This window comes from Oncorhynchus gorbuscha, linkage group LG07 (assembly GCF_021184085.1).
Source record: "Oncorhynchus gorbuscha isolate QuinsamMale2020 ecotype Even-year linkage group LG07, OgorEven_v1.0, whole genome shotgun sequence".
Lineage (NCBI taxonomy): Eukaryota > Metazoa > Chordata > Actinopteri > Salmoniformes > Salmonidae > Oncorhynchus > Oncorhynchus gorbuscha.
Window position 1 is genome coordinate 66,943,219 of NC_060179.1, and position 18,595 is coordinate 66,961,813.

Consider the following 18,595-nt stretch of genomic DNA (forward strand, 5'->3'; position numbering starts at 1 on the left):
CTGTATGCCAAATAGAATCAAATGCTTTTTGGAAGTTGATAAAGCAAGCGTATATTTTGGTATTATTTTGGTGGACATGTTTATCTATCAGGGTGTGTAAAGTCTCACAGTAATGAAGGCGTAATTCACCATTATTTGGGTCTCTGTGCTTTTAGTTGGATAGTGTTCTAAGTTTTTTCCTTATAATTTTACAATTTGCATCAAACCAGTTGTCATCTGTGATCTTTTTTGTTGTTGTTTTTTATCCATTGCAATTGTACTTCTTTGCCATTTGCCTGAATATATAGTTGATGTTTTTTTACTGCCAGATTGATGAGAGAGAAGGGGTCAATGTCTGTAATCATATAGTCTACAGTGCTGTGGCCAAGAGGTGAGCAGTAGGTGGATCCCCCCAAAGAGTCCCCCGTAACCTACCATTGACAAAGTATAGACCCAGGCTTCTACAGACCTGCAACAGATCCCTTCCGTTTTTGTTGACGGTGCTGTCACTGTTGTTTCTATGGGGGAGATTAAGACAGTTAGAAACAGTATTGCCTGTAATAAAGCTGTCCCCTCGTGTGCTCGTTAGATCAGGTAGTGTTCCTATGCGCGCATTTGTGTCCCCACAGATGAGCACATTTCCCTGGGCCACTCATTGACCATACACAAAAAAACAAGCAGTAATAGCGGAAACATTTTCTTCAGAAAATTGAAGTAATGCAAAAGTAACCAGATTTGTCTATTTTACAAGTAAAAATTATATTTCAATATAACTAGCCATGCAATAATAATCAAATTATATTTAACTATATTATTGACAATCGATTTTTCTTAAATGTTGATTGATAGAGCTTTTATTTTGAAAAAGCGTTCTACGGGAAGTGAGAAGGAAAATCCAGTAGGATTCACGGCTATTAGGGATTTTTCTTCAATTAATTTCGAAGCTGCAGTGCCTCAAGAAAAATAATAGGATATTGCTAGCAAATAAAACCAGACCATTGCCATGTCTGAAACATACGGTAAGAAATATTGATCAGTCAGGTCGCGTTACACAATAGATAGCCAGATGAGATGGAGCAGGTGTATTGTAATGCCATCAAAACAAATAGCCTATGTGCTATGCTTTCATGTTTACTCGTTGTTGGGGGTATAGCTAGCTAACATTAGCTAGCTGGCTAACTTTAGTTTCGCTAGATCGCTTGCATCTCCGTCAAATGTCATCATTAATTGGTTTCTTAGCTAGCCATCTAGAAAGCCATTTGAATCTCAGACAACTAGCAAAGTTAGCTAGCTAAATGTCGACGCAAATGTAACGTTCTGCATGAAGCAATAACATAGCTTCTGTTCTGCAAGTAGTGCGCCTGTTACTTAACTAACGTTAGCCAGCTTTCTATCCAACTAGCCTAAGAATACGCATTCTCTAATGATTGAAATGAACTTTGTTTGTTTTTCCTCTTCTAGATTTTCTGTTCAAATTCCTAGTGATTGGAAATGCAGGAACTGGAAAATCATGTCTTCTTCACCAGTTTATTGAGAAGAGATGTAAGTTATGTCCAATTGATTGTTTTGACATGTATTTTCTATCTAGCTATGACTTGTAGTTTATTTTAGGGACAGGCTACAATTTATGATTAACTTAACTTTGAATACATTAACAGGCATTGTTGTGATCTAGCTGTGTGTTGTGGAATGATTTCATTTAAATCACAGTCAAAGACGATTCGAATCACACCATTGGAGTGGAGTTTGGCTCAAAGATAATCAACGTGGTAAACAAATATGTTAAACTCCAAATCTGGGACACTGCGGGACAAGAGAGATTCAGGTACTGTACAGTATGTGAGAGCATTTCACATACTTACTCCTACTGTGGCAGGGCATTAGACATTTTTTTCTCAAACCAGCTTGGACTGTTTCATGCGTGCTCATCTCCAGCTGATCATTAGAGAACTTGTGCCAGATCCTTAGAACAGCAAGTAAAATGAATCATGGCCAGCTGTTGTGGGGGAGTTAATAATGTATAGCGCAGCTAAAATTCTGAAACACTATTACTGCTCCCGAGTGGCGTGGCGGTCTGGGGCACTGCATCTCAGTGCTTGAGGCGTCACTACAGACACCCTGGTTCGGATCCAGGCTGTGTTACAACTGGCTGTGATTGGGAGTCCCATAGGGCGGTGCACAATTGGCCCAGCGTCATCCGGGTTTGTCGGGTGTAGGCCGTCATTGTAAATAATAATTTGTTCTTAACTGACTTGCCTAGTTAAATAAAGGTTACTGAGCACCTTGAGCATTTTGTTTTGCACATTGACCAACTCCTTATCCAGCTTGGATGGCACTAAATGCTTTTATGTATAGCTAACTATAGATGTAGGAGATGGAGAATGTCAATTTAATAAATGTAATTAGGATGTGTAAAATGTTTTATTTATGCACTTGTGTATTTTCAACTGATGTTACAATTTCTTTCCTCTCCCAGGTCTGTTACACGGAGTTACTACAGAGGCGCTGCTGGAGCCCTGCTTGTATATGACATCACCAGGTAGGCTAATTTACCTACTCATAGGTAATCAGGAGAGTTGAGGAGAAATAATCCTTGCCTTATTATGGGTGGACCTTCAAGGGGTATGTTGTTTTAATAAAACACAAATCTTTCTAAAAGACAAATGTTGAATGTAGTACGTTTCAAAGCGACCTAGATATGATATGACTCATTGGTTGCACAGTGGCTCCCGATGGACTATTTTGGAAAACACTGCTCGAACCTTCCTAAAGCCTACTGTGATTTTAGTGAACCACCAAGTTTGATTTGTATGTCTCCACTGCTCTCCCTCTCACTCCATTGACCTGATCATCCTCAGCCGGGAAACCTACAATGCCCTGACCAACTGGCTGACAGACGCCAGGATGCTGGCCAGCCAAAATATTGTCATAATCCTGTGTGGTAACAAGAAGGACTTGGACGCAGACCGGGAAGTCACCTTCCTGGAGGCGTCTCGCTTTGCTCAGGAAAATGGTGTGTTTAGTATGAATGATGATCCCTTTACAGCTGAATTCCAAACTGCTCCCTGTGTCAAGCGCCTCAGACTGGGAGTGCAGATCCTCTATGTAGTCTAAAAAATGGCAAAACTGATCATAGATCAGCACTCCCACTCTGAGAAGCTTGATGTATATGGACCCAAATCTACCCCCTACCCTCTGATGCAGACCTGAAATCCTAATTTCTGATTGTTGCACTGTGTATACTCCACTAGAGGTCACTGTAGGACAACTCACTGGTGTGAACTATTGCCCACAAAACCGTTGCAATTATTGTCCTCCACAGCTAAATGCTGACAAATTCTCTTGTGTTCAAATGTTATCAACATTGATGATAATCATTGTTATTATTGTGTCCTGCTGTCTTGTCTGTTTCAGAGCTTATGTTTCTGGAGACAAGTGCTCTGACAGGGGAGAATGTAGAGGAGGCCTTTGTGCAGTGTGCCAGGAAAATCCTCAACAAGATAGAGTCAGGTATCTCTGCATTCAGTATCTTCTCACCTTAACCAACAGCAATGAAATCATAGTTTAAGAACTAATCTCACTCTTTTTTTCTCTCTATTTCTCTCTCTCTCTCTCTGTGTTCTCTTCCAGGAGAGTTGGACCCGGAGAGGATGGGATCAGGGATCCAGTACGGAGACGCCGCGCTGCGCCAGCTGCGCTCCCCTCGCAGGGGACAGGCCGAGAGCGCTCAGGAATGTGGCTGTTAGTGAACACGCTCAGTATGCCCAGGACCAAGGTGAGACTCCTCCCCCTCAGTGCTGCCTACTGAATAGGATTCTGCTCTGTGACTTATCCTTGTGTTATCACACTAGTAACTTAATTAATAGCTCAGTTTAGTTGCCATCCAAAATGCTCCCTCTCAAAATAGCAGGCAGAAATACAGTTGTAGATGGTGCTTTTCACATTCACATGTTATGTAAGAGGCAATTCAAAAGTCCTCTCTATTTTACAGTTGACTGTGTTGCATTGCATGGAGCAGGTAAAGCATTCATTTGCCATTTTGAGAAGCCCCTCCATGAGCTTTAAAGATTCGGCCTTAATGCACCAAATGCTGAAACGTGGCTAGTTTTATCAGCATTATTGGTGTCAGAACCATCACATGCCTCCTTGGTGATGGGGGGTTTGAACCCTGGCTGGGCCGATTATCTGTGCCCTTAACTACTTTCTTTACCCCTCTCAAATTTTGGTACTTACATATGTCCTGTCAAAACAAACAATCAGAACTAAAATAAAAGATTATCACAATGCGGATCCATGTTCTTCTCAAATGGTTTCCCTGAAGTGGTTTGTAATGATTACTTTTCTATTGCTGCAAGGTGATCTCTGATGCTACTTTCACCAGTATCATCATACTGAATTCAGGGTAAAGTTAATGCCTGTGTCCCAAATGTAACTCCCAAAGTCCAGAGTTTTATTCTGTTGTACTGTATCTCCCCCTTGGGTCGGTGGGTGGGTGGGTGTGTGTGGTTGGATAGGGTCCAGGGGGCTATTTTTAGGGATCTCACAGAGAGGAAGGAGCCACCTTTGGCTATTTCTGTCCTCCAGCTCCCAAGTGCCTGATGTGTCGATGATACAGAAAACCATAGCCACCCAAAATGACTCCGCCTCTTTAGTGAGAGGGGAAGCTAAAGGGGCTCAACAGTTTGAGAATGATCGAATGACCTGCTTAAAAGCTGTGTGCATGTGGCTCCACACAACTGTTGTCAATACAGTTTTCTATCTGGGCAGATACATTTACCTGAGATTTTTTTTGGTATTGTAGTGTTTTGCAAAAAAATGCTAGGCAAACATAGAGGGGTACTTTGTCTACAAAAATAAATGATCAATTCATTTGTAAATTACAGTGTAGAGTTCAGTACATGGCAAATATTGCCAGCACGCAATTGTAACAAAATGTAACTATTAACCTCACGTTGACACAGGTTTCTTAGCTAAAGGGGCTAATTTACAAGATCCCCACACATTTTGTGTGTGTATGGTTTCAAACCTCTTTCTGTTCTTGTTTTCAGGCAGGTTGGTGAAGACTTTGAGGAAAGATGAGATGTAGGGAACATGATACAGGGCTCATAATGGTGGAGCGACTCTTCTCTGACCTTTTATCTTCCCAACTTCTGGATGTTCCGTCAGAGACCCACAGAGAGTCCTGGATTCCTGGCCCTACTCTGGACTGCTGAGCTTGTTCCTAGGCCCCTCAGACACAGGCAGAGAGTCCCGTTTCATCTTACTCAAGCCCTTTAATCATCTGGGCTGTATTCATAAAGCGTCTCAGAGTATGATTGCTGATATGATTTGTTTTTCCTTTTATATAATAATGAACCAGATAACAGGGAACCCAACTCCTAGATCAGCACACTAAGTCTGCGATGCTGTATGATAATGGGACCTGACATCTTACTTTCACCCCTGTACTTCTGCCCTATGCTACCCATAGCATATTGCATTGTGTACAGTGTTATCTGTATAAAGAACACATAATATAGTCCCTCAAAGCAGTGGTTCCCAAACTGTGGGGCTCATCCCTGTCGGAAGGGGAGTTGCAGCGATGGGACAAGACTGTGACGACCAATTGGATATCACGAAAATTTGGGTGAAAAAATGTCCAGATCAACTAGCCCACGTTTTTTTAGCTAGGTTTTTTAGCCCACTGATATTGTTGTAATGTTTGAGTCACTCAGATATCACATGAACACATAAGACATGGCGGAATGTGTAGAATTGCAGGAAATTAGCTTTAAAACTGCCAACAAGGGATGTGAACAGTTCCTGTCATGGACAGTGCTTGTGCCCATAGAAATAGATGGATGTTCCCCAGTGATGGAAGGGGGGGGGGGCGGGGCTGAGTGAGTTTGGGAACCACTGCCTCAAAGCATATTTTTATGGACTGAATATCAGAATTTTAATTATTAGCTGAAGAATAATCTATCAATTATGTCATGTTATAGTGAGAATTATCAATGGGCACTGTCTCACGCCTGCTGGTTTCATTGACCCGTTGTTTGGGTTGATATTATTAGTTGTTTTTCCCTCCCTAATTGTTATGAGTCATGCTTTTTAAAATTTATTCTCAATGATATAGAAGCTCTTTTTAAAATAAAGTATTCAAAATGTATGTGTTTATATTGTTCTAAGGTGATTCCTCTTTGTTGTCATCTTTATTACTTAAGTGTGTAATATCCATTTAGAATACTTTGTAAATTGTTGTTATACCTGTAGTAACTTTCTAATAATTATTCATAGCTGTGTAATAGTATATTTATGGAGTTATGTAGGTTTTGTTATTACACAGGTGGATAAACTGGGTCACAAGCTGGCTGCATGGTGAGCTACTTCCCTTTTGACAACTTGCACCAAAGTTCATATGATTGATGACAGTCATTTAATTCAATGACCATTTTCCTAATGTAGATCAGGGGGCTTTTCAGTGCACTTTGGCTGTGTTTAGAAAGGCAGCCCAATTATGATATTTTTTTATTATTGGTCATTTGACAAATCAGATCAGCTCTGAAAAAGACCAATTAGTGGGAAGAATATCAGAATTGGGCTGCCTGTATGAAATGGCAGGCTCCAGAATGTTATTGTGTCTGTCTGCTTAGATTGACCGTTTGCAAGAGCAAGATTGCTGTGTCGTATTAATATAGTTCCTGAGACCTAAAACTAACCCAGGTTCGATGCGACTGAAGAAAATAACCTACAATGCCACCATTGTGTTGAGATGACTGACAGAAAATCCACTGATCCCCTCTCCTCAGGGTAGGACCAAGTTCTACAGTATTTTGAAGATTGATGTTTTCAATGGGGAGAAAAGACTATGCCAGCTACAGTTCTGAATTGCCCATCAGTCCTCCATTATGGTACTGTATGTCCTCTTCCCTCTTGTCCCGTTTGTTACATTTCAGAGTAGTACAGTATGGCATTTATCTGTATTTTTGTTTAATGACACGCTGCAGCAGATTTTATTTTGAAGAATATTTGTCATGCTGATAAATGTATGTGTATCCAGGTGAAATGCCTTTCAATCTCATTACTATAGTAGATATTTACTGGCATGTATTTCAACAGGTAAATCAATCAAATAAGTCAAACGATTTAGTAAAAAGCAGTTTATGAATTTTGTCAAAATACTTGTACATCAAATTGCAATCTGATAGCTGTATCGGCTCCGTTTGAATGTGTAAAAGCTTAAACATTTAATCATACAAAATAGTCATTTTTTTTTTTCAGTTGGAGCTGGATATTTGCTCCCTCCACAGAAGTCTACCATTCATGTCGACTGTGATCCACAACTCAACTTTTTTTCTAAATTTATACTGAACAAAAATATAAACGCAACATGTAAAGTGTTGGTCCCATGTTTCATGAGCTGAAATACAAGATCCCAGAAAAGTTCCTTATGCACAAAAATCTTATTTCTCAAATTTTGTGAACAAATGTAAAAAATTACATCCCTGTTAGTGAGCATTTCTCATTTGCCAGATAATCCATCCACCTGACAGGTGTGGCATATCAAGACGCTGATTAAACTGTATGATTATTACACAGGTGCACATTGTGCTGGGTACAATCAAAGCCCACTCTAGAATGTGCAGTTTTGTCACGCAACACAATGCCACAGATGTTTCAAGTGTTGAGGGAGCATGCAGTTGGCTTGCTGACTGCAAGAATGTCCACCAGAGCTGTTGCCAGAGAATTGAATGTTCATTTTTCTACCATAAGTCACCTCCAACGTCATTTTAGAGAATTTGGCAGTACGTCCAACCGGTCTCACAACCGTAGACCATGTGTAACGACGCCAGCCCAGCCCAGGAACTCCACATCCGGCTTCTTCACCTGTGGGATCATCTGACACCAGGCCCCCAGTCAGCTGATGAAACTGAGGAGTATTTATGTCTGTAATAAAGCCCTTTTTATGGGGAGAAACTCATTCTGGTTGGCTTGGCCTACCTCCCCAGTGGGTGGGCCTATGCCCTCCCAGGCCAACCCATAGCTGCGCCCCTTCCCAGTCATGTGAACTCCATAGCTTAGGCATAATGAATACTTCACGTGACTGCTTTTCTTATATGAACTGTATCTCGTTTAAATTGTTGCATGTTGCTTTTCTATTTTTGTTCATTACAGTTTCACATTAACATATTTCACTATAGCGCCGACAAACCATTACACTGACATGAAGATGTTCCATAGCTTTCAATGAATAAAGGCCTTAATGTTATGACTGAAGTAAAATTGTTATTGTGCCATACTTCACAATAACATTTTGTGTACTAATAAAATATCCGTAGCTGGTAAATTATTACAATTAATGCACACATCCCATGGCTATGATCACTGTAAGAGTTGACCCGGTTGCAGCTATTTGAAACAGAACATTGCACAAACTGTCAACAATGGTTTAAAAAGAAGTACAAGTTATCTATGACTTATTGTATTTATTTATTGCTAATTATTTAGCCTTTGTGTGGTGTTTTCAATGTTTACTGAAATAAAAATGATACAATTATTTAATTTTTCAATCTGAGATTCATTGACCTTGGCTCATTTTCTGTGAAGAACATGCAAAATAACACATTTTCATTGAGTGCACACTGTACATTTACATTACATTTAAGTCATTTAGCAGACGCTCTTATCCAGAGCGACTTACAAATTGGTGCATTCACCTTATGACATCCAGTGGGACAGTCACTTAACAATAGTGCATCTAAAACTTAGGGGGGGGGTGGGGTGAGAGGGATTACTTAACCTATCCTAGGTATTCCTTAAAGAGGTGGGGTTTCAGGTGTCTCCGGAAGGTGGTGATTGACTCCGCTGTCCTGGCGTCGTGAGGGAGTTTGTTCCACCATTGGGGGGGCCAGGGCAGCGAACAGTTTTGACTGGGCTGAGCGGGAGCTGTACTTCCTCAGTGGTAGGGAGGCGAGCAGGCCAGAGGTGGATGAACGCAGTGCCCTTGTTTGGGTGTAGGGCCTGATCAGAGCCTGGAGGTACTGAGGTGCCGTTCCCCTCACAGCTCCGTAGGCAAGCACCATGGTCTTGTAGCGGATGCGAGCTTCAACTGGAAGCCAGTGGAGAGAACGGAGGAGCGGGGTGACGTGAGAGAACTTGGGAAGGTTGAACACCAGACGGGCTGCGGCGTTCTGGATGAGTTGAAGGGTTTAATGGCACAGGCAGGGAGCCCAGCCAACAGCGAGTTGCAGTAATCCAGACGGGAGATGACAAGTGCCTGGATTAGGACCTGCGCCGCTTCCTGTGTGAGGCAGGGTCGTACTCTGCGGATGTTGTAGAGCATGAACCTACAGGAACGGGCCACCGCCTTGATGTTAGTTGAGAACGACAGGGTGTTGTCCAGGATCACGCCAAGGTTCTTGGCGCTCTGGGAGGAGGACACAATGGAGTTGTCAACCGTGATGGCGAGATCATGGAACGGGCAGTCCTTCCCCGGGAGGAAGAGCAGCTCCGTCTTGCCGAGGTTCAGCTTGAGGTGGTGATCCGTCATCCACACTGATATGTCTGCCAGACATGCAGAGATGCGATTCGCCACCTGGTCATCAGAAGGGGGAAAGGAGAAGATTAATTGTGTGTCGTCTGCATAGCAATGATAAGAGAGACCATGTGAGGTTATGACAGAGCCAAGTGACTTGGTGTATAGCGAGAATAGGAGAGGGCCAAGAACAGAGCCCTGGGGGACACCAGTGGTGAGAGCGCGTGGTGAGGAGACAGATTCTCGCCACGCCACCTGGTAGGAGCGACCTGTCAGGTAGGACGCAATCCAAGCGTGGGCCGCGCCGGAGATGCCCAACTCGGAGAGGGTGGAGAGGAGGATCTGATGGTTCACAGTATCGAAGGCAGCCGATAGATCTAGAAGGATGAGAGCAGAGGAGAGAGAGTTAGCTTTAGCAGTGCGGAGCACCTCCGTGATACAGAGGAGAGCAGTCTCAGTTGAATGTACACTCCCTACATGTTTATATCACACATGTGGGCTCCCGAGTAGCGCAGGGGTCTAAGGCACTGCATCTCAGTGCAAGAGGCGTCACTACAGTCCCTGGTTCGAATCCAGGCTGTATCACATCTGGCCGTGATTGTGAGTCCCATAGGGCGGCGCACAATTGGCCCAGCGTCGTCTGGGTTTGGCCGTCATTGTAAATAAGAATTTGTTCTTAACTGACTTGCCGAGTTAAATACATGTTCGGGTCCACTGGACTAGAGGGTAATAAAGGTGTGTGAAAACAAGTAAAAATTAAACAAAAAGGTTTGCTCTGTGCTTTTGCTCTGTCTTCCTCCCCCTGCCTGCTGTTTCAACATAAGCATGGAGACAGACAGGTTATTGGTGCTGTCTGTCTTCTGCGTTTCTCGCATGTTTTAGTGTGTGAAACAACACAATGTCTTGCGGGAGCCTGCGCAAAACATATTGATACACTGTTAAAAGAAAAGTGCTTTTTTCCCACACTACGCCAGCCAGTTGCAAATTGGGGATACAACAAATAAATAGCTTTGCATGTGTAGCTCCTTATCAATCAGTATGGAAAAATAATCTCTGCTCAGAGGGTCTTAATTTTGCAGAAAGAGAAGCTAGAGTGGAAGGAGTGTCTTCCAATTTGGAGGTGAATACTTTTCTTAATATGAAGATGATGTCAATTCGGTCAACATGTCAATTCTGAGGCTGACAGTGAGTTGGAAGAAGAGGATGTGATTGACCCTCGGCCAGCCTGTCAGCAACCAGCTCATCAGCAGCCTGCAGGTGAGCTGGTCTTCTTGTCCAAGGAATGAGCCACCCCGCATGGCTGCCAATGTAATAAGGATGCAACCAGGGCCGATGCGGATGGTGGTTACTCATGTACAGGACAAAAAGTCTTCTTTTGAACTATTCATCCCAGACACCATCCAGAACATCATTCTGGACTGTACTAATTTGGAGGGAATGTGTATTTTTGGAGAGAGATGGTTGGAGATAGATCAAACTCATTTACATGCATACTTTGGGGTTCTTTCCTTGCTGGTGTTTTCAGATCCAATGGGGAATCCACAGATTCCCTGTGGGATGCAGAAACTGGCAGAGAACTTTTCCATACAACTTTTCCGTCCCACACTATTTCCAGGATTATCCACTTCGATAACCGAGACAACAGACCAGCTCTGTGGCAGAGAGACAAGCTAGCTACAATCAGGTCATTGTGGGATAAGTGGGTGGACCGCTTTCTCCTGTTTTACAACCCTGGGCCCAATGTTACTGTTGTAGAGCAGCTTATGCCATTTAGTGGCCGCTGCCCCTTCAGGCAGTACTTACTGCCTTGGAGATCAACTGGTCGATCTCCAAGGCATTCCTAGTCGATTGCCAAACATTTCTGCCAATTTTGATTTGTCTCGTGCTGTTGGCGGTAGTTACACCCAATTCAGCTGTGCTCTGGGTACGCAACTGTTGCCATATCGAACCATTTCATATGTCTGAAGATACAAACTCTACCTTCCCAGCAAATCAAGTGCACTATAAGCCTACTACTGCTGGCCAATCGCATGGCTTGGATTACCTTGTCTGCAGTCATGTAGCAGGCTTAAAAGAAAGCTACAGAAAAGTTGTTACTGTGAGATTTCAAGTAGTGGTGCATGGGTAAAATCACTGGGGAAGCCAAGCCATATTACAATCTATGAAGTCCACAAAGCATATTGCATGTACAGTAACACAGTTACATGACCTACAGCATGATCAAGCAAGTTAATGTTTCCAACATTTTCGGACCACTTAACAACTATTGATTTAGAACCACAGAGACTTAATGGAAGTCACAATGAAAACAGGAGCTGCCTCCACTATTCCAGCCCCATTTCAACATCAACATTTCAACATCAACTCACCTCTGCTTTGTCTAATACAGTGACAACTAAAATATACCAAAAACATTTGTCCAATCAACATAAGCTAAAAATGATCTGGCTGTCCATGGTCCTGATTTCTGTGTGCGTTTATGCAAGTAGAAAAACCCTTCACTATTGAGATCGCTCAGTTTAGCTCAACACTGATTGGCTAATTGTGTGTACTTTTTTTGTCAAGGGAAGCCAGATGCTTGCTGGCTTCCCTTGCCTTCAATGCAACAGGCAGCAACAAACAATGTCATACTCGTTTGGACCAGTGTCACGTTCTGACAATAGTTCTGTTATTTTATTCTTTGTTTTAGTATGGTCAGGGCTGGGGTGGGCAGTCTATGTTTGTTTTTCTATGTTGGTTTTTGTGTTTGGCCTAGTATGGTTCTCAATCAGAGGCAGGTGTCGTTAGTTGTCTCTGATTGAGAATCATACTTCGGTAGCCTGGGTTTCACTTTTGGATTGTGGGTGTTTGTTTCCGTGTGAATCTTTGGGCCACACGGTACTGTTTCGTTTTTTGTTTTGTTCACATCGTTTATTGTTTTGTAGTTCATTGTTCAGTTCGTTTTGAATAAATCATCATGAACACTTACCACGCTGCGCTTTGGTCCGATCCTTCTTCCACCTCTGAATGCCGTTACAGAAACACCCACCACAAAAGGACCAAGCAGTGTGGTAACGGGCAGCAGCAGGAGAGGCAGCAATATTTGGAGAACTGGACTTGGGAGGAGATTCTGGACGGCAAAAGACCCTGGGCACAGCCAGGGGAATTTCGCCGCCCCAAAGCAGAGCTGGAGGCAGCAAAAGCAGAGAGGCGCAGGTATGAGGAGGCAGCACGGCAGCGCGGCTGGAAGCCTGAGAGGCAGCCCCAAAAATGTATTGGGGGGGATACACGGGGAGTGTGGCTTAGGCAGGTAGGAGACCTGCGCCAACTCCCCGTGCTTACTGGAGAGCGAGAGGGACGTGTGCATAGCCAAGTGTGGTACATTCCATCTCCTCGTATCGGCCGGGCTAGAGTGGGCATCGAGCCAGGTGCCATGAAGCCGGCTCTACGCATCTGGTCTCCAGTGCGTCTCCACGGGCCGGCGTACATGGCACCAGCCTTACGCATGGTGTCCCCGGTTCGCCAGCACAGCCCAGTGCGGGCTATTCCACCTCGCCGCACTGGCCTGGCTACGGGGAGCATTCAACCAGGTAAGGTTGGGCAGGCTCGGTGCTCAAGAGCTCCAGTGCGCCTGCACGGTCCGTCTGACCTGAGCCGCCAGAGTCTCCCGTCTTTCCTGAGCCGCCGGAGTCTCCCGTCTGTCCTGAGCCGCCGGAGTCTCTCGTCTGTCCTGAGCCGCCGGAGTCTCCCGCCTGTCCTGGGCCGCCGGAGTCTCCCGTCTGTCCTGGGCTGCCGGAGTCTCCCGGGCCGCAGGAGTCTCCCGTCTATCCTGGGCCGCCGGAGTCTCCCGCCTGTCCTGAGTCGCCGAAGTCTCCCGCCTGTCCTGAGCCGCCGGAATCTCCTGCCTCTCCTGGGCCGCCGGAGTCTCCCGTCTGTCCTGGGCCGCCGGAGTCTCCCGCCTGTCCTGGGTCGCCGGAATCTCCCGTCTGTCCTGAGCCGCCGGAATCTCCCGTCTGTCTTGAGCCGCCGGAGCTCCAGTGCGCCAGCACGGTCCGGTCTATCCGGTGCCATCTCCACGCACCAGCCCTCCTGGTGGCAGCCCCCCGCACCAGGCTGTCTCTCCGTCTTCTCCCTACAGGTGCTCATGCCTGTCCAGCGCTGTCAAGAGTGTCCCGTCTGTCCTGAGCCGCCGGAGTCTCCCGTCTGTCCTGGGCTGCCGGAGTCTTCCGTCTGTCCTGGGCCGCCGGAGTATCCAGTCTGTCCTGGGCTGCCGGAGTCTCCCGTCTGTCCTGGGCCGCCGGAGACTCCCGCCTGTCCTGAGTCGTAGAAAGCTTCCCGCCTGTCCTGAGCCGCAGGAGTCTCCCGCATGTCCTGAGCCGCCGGAGTCTCCCGTCCATTGGGGACCCGCGTGGGTCCCCAGTCCGAGGTAGGCGAGGGTCGCCGCTCATAAGAGGCCAAGGGGGCGGTTGAGGAGGTGGACAAAAACTGTGGTGAAGTGGAGTCAGGCGTGAGTTGGGGTGGGCAGTCTATGTTTGTTTTTCTATGTTGGTTTTTGTGTTCGGCCTAGTATGGTTCTCAATCAGAGGCAGGTGTTGTTAGTTGTCTCTGATTGAGGGTGTTTGTTTCCGTGTGAGTCTTTGGGCCACACGGTACTGTCTCGGTTTTCGTTTTGTTCACATCGTTATTATTGTTTTGTATTTCAGTGTTCAGTTCGTTTTGAATAAATCATCATGAACACTTACCACGCTGCGCTTTGGTCCGATCCTTCTTCCACCTCTGAATGCCGTTACAACCAGGCAGTATCAGATAGATGACCTACACGTAGAGATACAGAGGGGCGCTGTTTCGCTCGCTCGGGTTTGCTTTCTCCTGTGACATACGTTCAGCCTCTTGAAGGAACATTTTGAAACACTGAGAGATAAAATATATATTATTTAAAGCAATTATTGGTCTGTTTTTGGGGAATCCTGGCTTCCCGTGGCATCCATGAATACCCACCACTGGAGATGTCAAAATATTTAAAACCATGAGTAGAGAGAGACTGTCAATGAACACAGCAAAGGGCTGCTGTTTTTATGACTGAGTTCACGTTGAAGTTCTTACTCAGCACTTTGTATTCAACACTTTTATAAGCCATACAATGCTCATTCTTCCTATTTCAACTCAGCGCTACAACAATAACTCCAACAGTAATGAATGAGTAGGAAAGTGTATCTATAGACTTGCGTTGTTATTATTTAGCGGCTTGGGTCTTTTTTAATATTGAGGAATATTTAACTCTAAAGTGAAATGCTTACTTACAGCCATTAAATCAACAATGCTGAGCTTTTCTTGTACGTATGTAATAAAATATTTGCTACATTTTTACATTTAATATAAAAAGTAACAAAATAAAATTAAAATAACGAGGCCATATACAGGGGTTACTGGTATTAAATCAACGTGCGCAGGTCCAGGTTTAATCGAGGTAATACTGTATGTACTGTACATGTAGGTCGGGGTAAAGTGACTATGCATAGATAATTAACAGTGGGTAGCAGCAGTGTAAAAAAGGGGGTCAATGCAAATTGCCAACCCTGGAAGTCTGTGTTTCAAACATAAGGAAGTGGATGGTGGCAAATGTTTTGCTTTTTACCTTGGACATAACAAAGATACTAGTTCTAGAAACAGAGGCCTACTGTTTGATCTCACAATTAATCTTGATGGTTGTACAGTCATCTCAAATAAATCTGTGAAGGACCTCGGCATTACTCTGGACCCTGATCTCTCTTCTGACAAAAGTATAAAAAATATTTCAAGGTGAGCTTTTTTCCATCTTCGTAACATTGCATAAATCTGAAACTTTTTGTCCAAAAATGGATAAAAACTAGTCCATGCTTTTGTCACTTCTAGATTAGACTACGACAATGCTCTTACCTCCGGCTACCCGGATAAAGCACTAAATAAACTTCAGTTAGTGCTAAATACGGTTTCTAGAATCTTGACTAGAACCAAAAATTGTGACCATAGTGACCAAAAATCATATTACTCCAGTGCTAGCCTATACTCTGGCTTCCTGTTAAGGCTCCCCTCTCTCCACTGGGAGTCTCTGCCTCTGACCCTATTTACTCACTGGGCTGTCACTGGCTTACTTGTGCTCTTCCATGCCGCCCCTAAGAGGGGTGCGTCACGTGGTGGCAGTATTTTTTGCACTATACTCGACTTGAGTTGGTTGAGTCACTGACATGATCACCCTGTCCGGTCTTGCACCCGTTCAGGTTTGTGAGGTAGAGGAGATCTTCGTTAGCTTTACTCAGCCTTGTATCAGGGTAGTAAGTTGGTGGTCTGTTGATAACTCTCTAGTGGTGTGGGGGCTGTGCTTTGGCAAAGTGGGTGGGGTTATATCCTGCCTGATTGGCCCTGTCTGGGGGTATCGTCAGAAGGGGCCACGGTGTCGTGCCCCCGCCCCCCCCCTCAGCCTCCAGTATCTATGATGCAATAATCTATGTGCCGGGGGACTAGGGTCAGTCTGTCCTATGTGGTGAAATTCTCCTGTCTTATCTGGTGTCCTGTGTGAACTTAAGTGTGCTCCCACTAATTATTTCTCTCTCCCTCTCTCCCGCCTCAGGACTACCTGACCTGATGACTTCTGGCTGTCCCCAGTCCACCTTGTCGTACTGCTGCTCGTTTCAACTGTTCACTGGACATGCTACCGTGTCTCGTAACTGCTGTTTACAACTCTCCCTCTCTCGCTCTCTCTCTACAGCACCTGCTGTCTCGACCTCTGAATGCTCGGTGTTGAAACTTTAACTCCTGAGGTGCTGACCTGTTGCACCTTCAACAACCACTGTGATTATTAATTGACCCTGCTGGTCATCTATGAAAGTTTGAACATCTTGAAGAACGATTTCGCCTTAATGGCCAGGTACTCTTGAAATGCTTCTACATCTGCATTGCTTGCTGTTCGGGGTTTAAGACTGGGTTTCTGTATAAGCCCTTTGAGACATCTGCTGATTTAAAAAGGGCTGTATAAATACATTTGATTGATTGATTGATGGACCCACATTGTGGGTATTCTTGCTAGCCATCTCAGCCTGCCTTTCACCCCATCCATACATGGCAAATGGGTGCCTGTTTTCCTTGTCGGTTTCTTTGGGCTTCTGTAGCTGGCTCCTCTCCCTGGGGGGCTTTCTGGACTGTTTGGCTTTAGTTTGAGCCTCTGGCTTCCTCCCTGGCTCAGAAGCAGTTAATCCTTTTCCAAGCTTCTCTTCCTCTGACTCTCCGCAGCCTCCGTCCACAGCACCCTGTACATCTAGGAAGGGATGAGGAATACTTAAGAGTTCTATAATTTAATTAGTATACCTTGTGATTTTTATATGTGCAAGTGTTGTAGAAACTGTCAACAGACAGTGAGGCCTGATCACAGACAACAACGAGACAGCCTATAGGGAGGAAGTCAGAGACCTGGCCTTGTGGTGCCAGAATAACAACCTATCCCCCAACGTAGCCAAGACTAAGGAGATGATTGTGGACTACAGGAAAAGGAGGACCGAGCACACCCCCATTCTCATCGACAGGGCTGTAGTGGAGCAGGTTGAGTGCTTCAAGTTCCTCGGTGTCCACATCAACAACAAACTAGAATGGTCCAAACACACCAAGACATTCGTGAAGAGGGCACGACAAAGCCTAGTTTCCCCTCAGGAAACTAAAAAGATTTTGCATGGGTCCTGAGATCCTCAAAAGTTTCTATAGCTGCAACATCGAGAGGCATCACTGCCTGGTACGGCAATTGCTCGGCCTCTGACCACAAGGCACTACAGAGGGTAGTGCGTACGGCCCAGTACATCACTGGCTAAGCTGCCTGCCATCCAGGACCTCTACACCAGGCGGTGTCAGAGGAAGGCCCTAAAAATTGTCAAAGACCCCAGCCACCCCAGTCGTAGAATGTTCTCTCGCATGGCAAGCGGTACCGGAGTGCCAAGTCTAGGACAAAAAGGCTTCTCAACAGTTTTTACCCCCGAGCCATAAGATTCCTGAACAGGTAATCAAATGGCTACCTGGATTATTTGCATTGTGTGCCTCCTCCCAACCCCTCTTTTTACGCTGCTGCTACTCTCTGTTTATCATATATGCATAGTCACTTTATACATTCATGTACATAATACCTCAATTGGGCCAACCAAACAGTGCTCCCGTACATTGGCTAACCCGCCAACCCCTCTTTTACGCTACTGCTACTCTCTGTTCATCATATATGCATAGTGACTTCAACCGTATCTACATGTACAGACTACCTCAATCAGCCTGACTAACCGGTGTCTGTATGTAGCCTCGTTACTTTTATAGCGTCGCTACTGTATGTAGCCTGTCTTTTTACTGTTTTATTTCTTTACTTACCTATTGTTCACCTAACACCTTTTTTGCACTATTGGTTAGAGCCTGTAAGTAAGCATTTCACTGTAAATTCTACCTACACCTGTTGTATTTGGCGCACGTGACAAATAAACTTTGATTTGATTTGAGAGGGATACAAAGATGTATATAATGTAATGTTAACTTATCAAATAACATAACAGTTTTATAGTATACATATTTGTTATTTTATTAACTTTATTTGACCAGGGACGGTGTACAACAAAAACATAAGTCTCAGCAGGGCTGGTCCTTGCCATTCTGCCAAAATAGGGAAACCAAAAAATGCACCCGCAAAACTAGAATAAGAAAAATGACATTGAATTTAAGTTTAATTTAGGTTCTGAATGAAAGCTGAAAAAGTATTTTCTGTATGTTTAAAATACATATTTTCCAGGACATTGAAAAGGCATCTTTTCCGGACATTGAAAGATAGGTATTTTCCGGATGTTGAAATCAGCTTATTTTTTTGTTCTGTATGAAAGTTGAAAATACTTATTTTCCAGATGTTGAAAATAATTATATTTTACAGATGTTGAAATATGTTTTTCCCTGATGTTGAAATCAGTCTAATTTTTGGTTCTGAATGGAAATAACTAATTTATAGTCTATGTTTGGGCCAAATTAAGGCCGGTCTGGACCACACCAAATCTGAACTAAACCTAAACGTCCGGACCAAAAACCAATGTCTGTGAATATGGAAATCACCCAAAAAATATGTTCAAAAGGCGT

The 18,595-nt window shown here is 44.4% G+C and overlaps 1 protein-coding gene across 3 annotated transcripts; it reads left to right on the plus strand.

The window, feature by feature from the left end:
- Positions 1-839: 839 nt before the first annotated feature.
- LOC124040257 (ras-related protein Rab-4A) lies at positions 840-6,127 on the plus strand. 3 transcript variants are annotated; one of them, XM_046357257.1, is made up of 8 exons: positions 840-998; positions 1,441-1,521; positions 1,690-1,804; positions 2,456-2,518; positions 2,838-2,992; positions 3,394-3,489; positions 3,610-3,754; positions 5,028-6,127. In XM_046357257.1, exons 1-7 carry the CDS (start codon positions 983-985, stop codon positions 3,723-3,725), a joined length of 642 nt encoding a protein of 213 aa, XP_046213213.1. In that variant the 5' UTR covers positions 840-982; the 3' UTR covers positions 3,726-3,754; positions 5,028-6,127. The 3 variants fall into 3 exon arrangements, with proteins under 3 accessions (XP_046213213.1, XP_046213214.1, XP_046213215.1); XM_046357258.1 differs by having other exon boundaries at positions 5,146-6,127; XM_046357259.1 differs by having other exon boundaries at positions 3,613-3,754.
- The last annotated feature ends 12,468 nt before the right edge of the window (positions 6,128-18,595 follow it).